Raw genomic sequence first — 9328 nt, 5'->3', positions numbered from 1 at the left:
GTTTGAAATATTTTTAGATCTGAAATCTCGTAACTTACTGTTCTGTTGAAAACTGCGATTTTCTGTCGGGATTTTGAGAAACATTTCAACTAGAAAATTGTAGAACTTTTCGATGCCTTCGATTTGATATAAAATTCGAGATTTTTGGATGAAAATTGAGTGAGTTATGACGTTTTTCGTTGGACTGCTCAAGCTGCGACTTTTATGTAAAATGTGTTCTTGAAGTTATTTGTTGCAGGCTTCGTTGGACATCGCCGGGCTTGTGCTATTGCATTTATATATGTTACGAGATGTATTTAGGTGTTATTTGGTGGTTCGTTCGGGTCGGGTTTGGCTTGGGATATAATAGAAGTCGTAGGAAGCGAAACGACGCCTAATTACGAGTTATTGTTGTGTTGGAATTAATTGTTGATGCTTAGGGACGTTTGGGGCGTTTTTATGGGTTTGAATCAATGTAATAACATCCTAGGATGAGTCTAGAGGTGTTGGTTCATGGTCCTTAGGCTTGGATTGAATGGGTGAAAGGTTAAGTTAGCGAATTTTCGTGAATTTGCAAAAACAGAGGGTACCCGGACCCCTTCCCGGACCCCGGCACGGAGTCCGTGCCCTTTTTCTTTCAAAAATACGAATTTCCAGAGTCTACCCGGACCCGTACACGGACCCCGTGTCGGGGTCCGTGTACACCCTTTTAAAAAAAAAATTAAAAAAAAAATTTTTTTTTTTTTAGGATTTGATTCGGGGTTCTATATCATGGTTTAGCACCATGGTTAAAATTTATTTATGTAAAAAAAAATATAGGATTTGTTTTGTGGTTTTACGTCATGGTTTAGTACGAAGATTAAACGAGGTCAAACCAGGAGCGAACTAGAATGTCCTAAGCTACTTATTCACTTTGGTGGTGAGCTCGAGTACCTACGTCTAAGACATGCAAGTTAAGTATTTAAAAATTTATGTTAGTATGTGCAGTAGCGGCCCCAAGTGAGATACAACGAAGCCCTCAACACCAAGTAAGTATGTTGACGTGCAAGAAAATATTTCAAGTTTTTGAGGTATGCTAAATGTCTTGTGACCAAATTATGTTTAGGATTGGAAAGCGTTAAATTATGAACGGGGACCAATCCGCCCGTTAAATTATGAACGGGTTAGATCGTGGTTGGAAAGCGTTAAATTATGAACGGGGACCAACCAGCCCGTTAAATTATGAACGGGGATCTCATGTATGTGGCAGTGGATACGTCCCTGTCAGCCCAGTACTGTGGTTTGTCTGATCAGGCGTTTATTATGTTATGGGTCACTTGCTTTGAAACATCCTCTACGCAAAATGATGAAGTTATGTATGTTCAAGTATGCAGTATGTTTATGAAAGTTTATGTTGTTGGCACGTCTAGTTATGTACGTATGTATGTTCAAGTTTATTATACAAGTTCAAGTTTCAAGTTATGTATGTCCTATTTTAAAGTTGCATGCGATTTTATTATGTAGTACTCTTTATTCCAGTTTATACGTGTTGAGTCTTTAGACTCACTAGACTTGATCGATGCAGGTGACTATGTTGAGAAGACAGGAGGTGGTGACCAAGGGGCAGGCTTGGACTGAGTGGCAGGCTAGACCCGAGGACCGCAATGTTTACGTTTATGCGAAGTTTAAAAATACTCTGATTTTTAAATATCTGGATGTGAAATATTTTGAGACAGTTTCTTTTAGTAAAATTTTATTGGTGACGGATGACTTTGAGATTTATTGTTATGAATGTTGAGTGACGACCGTATGGATGTTTACATTTAAGAAATTTTTTAATTTTTCCGCAAATTTTAAGCATGAAAAGTACGGTTCGTTACACTATTTTATGTATATATATATATATATATATATATACATATATATATATATATATATATACATATATATATATATATATATATATATATATGACTTTCAACAATAAATAAAGGCGATTGATCACCAACACTATTAGATCCATATGAGCCAGACATGTCCAGGCCCATAACCTAGGCGAATGCACGAATGCAAATGTAACTTATTACAAGAACTTTCAATATTTTACATGTCTTCATCTTGTGCATCATGCCCACCATCTTCCAGTCTTGATCTCCCACTATTTCTAATAATTACATTTAAATAGTCATAACACATAAGGGATATATCTCATGATATGGGAACGTGCCATTAACCACGCTCACTTTAATTATATCAAATATTAATAAAAAAAGAATTAATACAATAGAATTTCCTACATACACATACCAAATTGGTCAAGGCTGTCGACCGTTCTTCATGCATATAATATCACATATTAACATCAATTAATTTAAAAAATTTAATTTATTGATTAAATCATGCATCTAGTAATTTTATTACTAAGTACCACAATTATTAAAGAATTTAATAAATTAAATAAGCATCTTTTATTTAATTTCTAATTTATTTTATAATAATTGATTTATTGTAAAACTTATTTTTTACCCTAAATAATTAAAATCATGTTCTACTTGTTTATTTTACAATAAAATTATTAATTTACCAAAATTTCAATTTAAGGAAAAATTGAAATTTTTTCTTAAAAAATCAATTTTAATCAAAATTTTGTAAAATCATAAAACAGCATCATAGGCCCGAACAATTAAAGCCCATGAACCATCACGGTGCTCGAGACGTTCCTGCCCACCGCCTGTCCCCTTCCTGATCAGATCGGGCGTCGGCGAGAACACTTTGCGCATGTGGCGGGCAGGCCGCGTACGCGAGCTGCGCAGATGCTGTGTGCTCTGTGTGCAGCCGTGCACGGTCTGCCCAGAATAGTTTCGGGCAGATCAAATTTTTTTCAAATTAAAATCAATATTTTAATGGTGCATCAATTTTTCCGAGCAGATCGGATTTTTTTCTGATTAAAATCAAAATTTTAACTATGCATCAATTTTTTGAAAATTTTCTTGCATGGTTAGAAATAAATTATTCAACATGAAATAAAATATATGAAATAAAATATATGATAAAAAACCCGACTCTTATACTACTATTGGTTAATCGGTTTTCTCGTATCTAAAACGCATAGGAAGTTTTAAATTTGTTATTTGACATTCAAATAATGTCTTTGGACACTCATATCATTTGAACGATAAAAACTTTCTTACGGTATTAGTAAATTTAGCTTTAGTGAATTTACCACCCGACACCAACTTTTCCAGGATTAGCGGGTATAATGTAGTATTCTCCAAGAGCTTTTAAAGTTGAGAGCAAAAATCAAAAGGCGGCTCAAACCCTATATTTTTTTTAGGTGTGGCCAAAATCTTGGAGAGTCGAAAGGAGGAATTTTTTGAAAATTATGATGCAATGGAGGCTAGGGTTGTTGCCTCTTTACTTAATTGTGTATTCTTGACCTAATTACCTTAATTATGGGCCTAGGGTTCTTTATTTAGACTTAATGGGCTTTGTTAATTAATTGGACTAGTCAGCTAGTTTAATTAATTATATTCAAGTCCATTAAGAACTTTAATTATTTTGCATGTTGGAATTGTACTCCTACAACCACATTAAATATACTTCCCACTATATTTAATTTAATATTTAATTAACTCAACTTTTGAGTTTAATAATTTAGATTCTCAAATTTGATAAATTAAACTCCTTGAATTTATTCTCTCTAAATTTTAATCATCATAAATTAAATAGTTTAAGGATACAACTAGTCGTGTGTTCACAACTCTTTGTGGTTCAGGACATTTTCTTTATTCGACTTACCCTAATTTGCCTCATTCTATGCACCAAAATTTGATAATGAAAATGTCAGAAATCATTTTTTGATTAAACTCATTGAATCATGGTAATAGCGCTTAGTAGCATTGCCCCATGATTTCTTATGTATAATTGATAGTGCATGTAAGAGCCAATCTGTTATGATTATTGTACAAGGGTTGCATATTAAATTCGATATCTATGTGATACATTAATGAAATATTAATAGTGTCATGGCATGTGCAAGTAGAGAACCCTTGTCCCTAATGTAATACTCTAGCCAGCAATTTCATGCACTACTCTTTCGTTAGATCATAAAAGATATCTACACATGTATGTGAGCGGTTAATTCCCGACTACAATGCACTGGTTCCTACACATGTTGCAATTGTACCCAACCTCGCCACCTTGTGACCCTCGCAGAGTCGGTAAACAAGTCAAAGCACAATCCTAGTATGTAGAGCCTCAGTGTTGTCTCGGACAGTAAGGACTGATGATGTACAATCACAACCACTGACTTTTTCTCTCGATGAATGATAACCACTAGGAAGTCCGATGGAGAGTTTTTCGGTACAACCATCATATGATTACCCATATGCATGATTGGACATCTCTATGTTCTTACCATTAAACACAATATACAACATCACATATGTTAGTTTCAAGCTCAAGCGGCCATGATTCTTATTTAAGCGGGGCTGAATAAACTAGGAACTAATTTAGAATATACAGTATTTACAAATTAGTTTCAAGATCGAAGTACGATTCATTTGTATTAAAGTATAATCAATGTATTTATCTATGTCATCACATGTGTATACAAATAAAGTAAAACAGAACTATGAAATGTAATTTATATTAAAATAATGACTATTAATTACAACTGAGTCGTTAAATTCTTTAGCCAACCGTTATCTTACAAGACATCTGTTAGCGTAGATGCCCTGCAAGCCAACTGTTGGCTAGGGATTTTATTGACTCAGTTGTAATAAACAATCTTTATTTTAATATAATTCATTATTTCATGGTTTGTTATTTCTTGATCTGTATATCCATGTAAACAACATATACAGATAAAGACTTTGATTATACTTTAATACAAATAATCGTAATTCGATGTTGAAACTCATTTGTAAACACTGTATGATATAAATTCGTTCCTAGTCGATTCAAAACATGGATAAAGATCGCTTGAGCTCGAGACTAGAATATGTGATGTTGTGTACTGTGTATAGATGCCCAAACATGCAGATGAGTAGTCATATGATGATTATATCGAACAACCCTCCTCGGACTTTCCAAGTGGTTATCATTCATTGAAAGGATAAGTCCGTGGTTATGATTGTACACCATTAGTTCTTTTGACCCGGTACAACACTGAGGCTCTATATGCTAGAGTTGTGCTTTGACTCGTTTATAGGCACCAGGAGAATCATCAGGTGGCGATGTTGGGTATAGTTGCAACACATGTAAGAGCCAGTGCATTGTAGTCTGGAATTCATCGCTCACCTACGGATGTAAATATCATATGTGATATGGTGAAATAATAGTGCATGGAATCTCTGGCCAGAGTATGAGATGTACATTAGAGAAAGAGTTCTCCAATAGTACATGTTATGCCACTATTTATATGTGTCACATAGTTATCGAATTATTATGCAACCCTCGATGAAACAATGATTGCAGATTCGACCGGCATATATAAGATGAAGGGATCGTAGTGTACGTTAATCATAATCGACTAGTTCTTGCAGGCACTATCCATGATACCTAGGGAATCATGGAGCAATGCTACGAGACGCTCTTACCATGATTCGATGGATTTAATCAGAAATATGATTTCTGAAATTCTCAGGATCAATTGTTGATACATAGAACATGGTAAATTAGGGTAAGCCCGAATAAAAGATTATGTCCTGAATCACAAGGAGTTGTGGACCCACGACTAGCTATATCCCTGAACCATTGAGGGTCACACAAGCACTAGATCATTTGTTCTCATTGAGAGAATAAATTCAAGGAGTTGAATTTATATTATGATATAGTAAATTCAAGTAGTTGAATTTATGAGATAGTCAAGAAGTTGATTTTATGAAATTTGGAGAGAATAAATTCAATGAGTTGAATTTATAAAATTGGAGGATTTAATTTATTAAACTCAAAAGTTGAATTTATTAAATATTAAATTTTGGAGGTGATAAATTCAAAGAGTTGAATTTATAATGTAAATATTAAATTCAAATGTTGAATTTATAAGGGATTTAAATTAAATGTAATGGGTATATGTATAATGAACTTGTAAGGGTACAAGACCAACATATATATACATATATATATATAATATTAAGGTTCTTAATGGAATTTAAAAGATTAATTAATTAATTAAACTAGTTGGAACTATAATAATTAATTGATTAAGCTCATTAAGTATTTAATTTAATTAATGAGCCATAAGCTGATATATGTGTATTAAGCTTAGGGTTAAACACAATCCATTCACAATTTTTCGAAAAACCCTTCATTTCCTTGAGATTTTCGAAATCCCCTCTCCCAAAGTGTCTCAATTTTCGGCCCTCTCCCTTTTGAAAAGAATTTGAGCCGTCTCTCAAATTTGATCTCCAACGTAAAAATATCTTCGAATTTTTCTAGTGCAAATTAGAAGATGAATAATCTTCTAGTCGTAGACCTGATTAGAAAATTGAAGGAAAGAGTTCTTTGAAGATCGTTCGTAGGGATTTATAATAAGAGCTACATCCGCTTATACCCGAATAATTAGAGCCTAGTGATTCTTTCACCAAATGTATATATTTTAATTCCCTACGAATGTTTAATTATAAAACCATACGAGTGTCCAAATACATCTTGAATGTCAATATCTAAAATTTTTAAAACTTCTGCTGCGTTTTGAACACGAAAGAACTAAGATCCATCAACATCTACTCTAACAAAACGAATTTAAATAACAAAAAAATCGAAGGTATATAATATAATGGAAATTTCACTGTTTGAGAATAAAAACAAAATTAGGCCAATTTAAGAACCGATTTTTAATTTTGAATTTAGTATGATTACTATATACTTATATATTAAAAAAAGAGGAAAAAAGAGGGAAACCCGTTTAAATTAATAGAGAATATAACCGGCCACCCATTAAGGAAGAAGGATAAAACTTTAAGAGCGAGTCTTTTGTGAGACCGTTTCACAGACTTTAATCTGTGAGACGGGTCAACCCCACCCATATTTAAAATAAAAAGTAATATTCTTAGCATAAAAAATAATATTTTTTGCTTGGATGACCCAAATAAGAGATCCGTCTCACAAATACGACTCGTGAGACCGTCTCACACAAGTTTTTGTCAAACTTTAAAGATCTTTATAAAAAACAGATATACTTCAACTCATCGATCTAGTTGATATAACCTCATTTGGATAATTAATCATTCCTAAACCCACATTTGTCATATAATAATCGACTGATTACATATTAATTACGCTCCACTAATCATACGAATGCAAGTCTAATCATAGAATTAGAGCATCGGATTAATTGAAGATCCAAAGCCATTCATCAATCCAGTCCAGGATCCATTAATCCCGGCCGGATAACCCTTACCAGTCTCAGAATTACAAGCTTCTTGCTGAAGATTATGCCATTCAAGCGACAAAATCTTTGATGTATTCATTGGCTTCGCTTCCAGCTCGTGATGATTTTCGTACTGCAGCTGCATTCTTGCACTGAGATTTTGATCAATCCCGGTTCGATAGCAAAGCCCTCCAAAGTTATCATTAATCCCACCAAAGTTCTCATCATTGATTAATCCTATGAAATCGCGGCCCCCGAAAAGGGACTCATACTTGTTCTCCAAAAAGTGAGGAACCGGAGCAGGATTTTGGAGCAAGAAACTACTGTGGTGTGGATTCATGTTAGCAGTCAAAATCCCATTTGAGTGGACAGATGGGAAGTATATTGGATCAGGAAATGCCAGCAGAAATTGATTCGTGGGATCGATAGTATGATCATCGTAATACGAAGGCAAAGGTGATAGAGCGGAGGCTCCCTTAGTATGCTGCAGGTTCTGATTATCACTCGAAGACGACGACGACGTCTTGGCTGAAGACTTATTGTTCTTCCGGCATCTGCCACCGACGGGGATGTTGCGGAGGGTGCCGCCTTTGGTCCAGTAGCGACGGTAGGCTTTGCAGAAGTATCGAGGTTGGGAGAGGCTGTAGTTGTTGTAGTAACAGAATTTGGTGTGCGTAGATTCGCATCGTGGGCATTTCAAGGCTTGTTCATGCTGCGGTCTTATAACTCTCCTCTCTAGTAGAGTTCTTGTGCATGTGAATATGTCCTCTTGATCAGATTGTGGTGTGATTGGAGAATAATCCATTGCGTGAAGAAGATCATATTTTGCATTCTGAGTTGAGTCCGATATAGACTGGAAATTGCTATACTCATGTTAAAAATATATTATTCGTTAATAATTTCAAAATAACGTTGAAATTGGAAATAGTATACTAGATAGGATAGGGCATAATTTTTTAATAAAGTTAAACATGGGATGATAACTAGGAAAGCTCGAGCAACTTGTGTATATATATTTGAAACGTATCAACTAGCTAGTTTCGGCAGCTTGGACTCAAACTCGAACTCTAACCCGATCGAATTCGAGCTTTAGCCACTCATTCTCAAATCTCAAGATTACCTGTTGGAACATGTCAGATGAATCCATGCAAACTTGTAGGGAAGTCGTTTCCACACGAAGGCGGATATATCAATAGTACTTCGTACCCAAGATCCTTGATCAATTCTGGTTTGAGTACCGATTCAAGAGAAATGAACTAAACGAGCCCTGTACTTTATTTGCACAAGAATCATCACTAAATGGGGAAGTTTTTTTATTGTGGAAATTAATGATTTAAGTTTATGGGGAGGGGGGCAGGCAGTTTATAAGAAGTAAGAAAAAGAGGAGCAACATATAGGAGAATTTTTGGGTCCAAGATAAAGAGATAACAGATTGGGCCAAATATGTCGCCCTTCACAAGCAAAGTATAATTCCGTGTGTTAGACCCCACCCCGCATATCTTGGTTAGGGTAATCCAATCTTTGGGGAGGAAGACGTTCATAATCCGTAGAATTTGTTTAAATTTAGATGAATTTGCAAATCTTTAAGCCGAAAGAAGTTGATGTTGGATGTTCAAATATGCTCTAATTAATCATCAAATTAGATGGGAAGTTCGGTGTTAGTCGGATCATGCTCAAAATTCATTGATCTTGTCATATGATACATACGATATGCTAGGTTAAGTATTAAACTCGTCGGAATCTACAACCATGCCGTCAGTTGATACCCTTCTAGACATGCACAGTGACAATTTCGCATGAAGGACGGGATCCAATATGCTTACTTGATCTAAATGTTGGAGCCATGTCCATAATTTCAAAATAATTCGTATAAATCATCTTGATTATACATAGGACTTGAGAAAATATAAAGGAAAATGGAGAATCTTTAACAAGCAAGCCTAAATTCAGGTAATATTTATATTTGTGAAATAATCTACAAATATCAAGTGTAAT

General features: G+C 34.6%; 1 protein-coding gene across 1 annotated transcript; it reads right to left on the bottom strand.

Moving 5' to 3' along the window:
* Window positions 1-7135: 7135 nt before the first annotated feature.
* LOC140803846 (dof zinc finger protein DOF5.6-like) lies at window positions 7136-8716 on the bottom strand. The gene has a single exon (XM_073159710.1). The coding sequence runs from the start codon at window positions 8136-8138 to the stop codon at window positions 7281-7283; it is 858 nt and encodes a 285-aa protein (XP_073015811.1). The 5' UTR covers window positions 8139-8716; the 3' UTR covers window positions 7136-7280.
* Window positions 8717-9328: the final 612 nt, after the last annotated feature.

Source organism: Primulina eburnea, chromosome 10 (assembly GCF_022965805.1).
Source record: "Primulina eburnea isolate SZY01 chromosome 10, ASM2296580v1, whole genome shotgun sequence".
Classification (NCBI taxonomy): Eukaryota; Viridiplantae; Streptophyta; class Magnoliopsida; order Lamiales; family Gesneriaceae; genus Primulina; species Primulina eburnea.
This window is presented reverse-complemented; position numbering and strand designations above follow the sequence as displayed.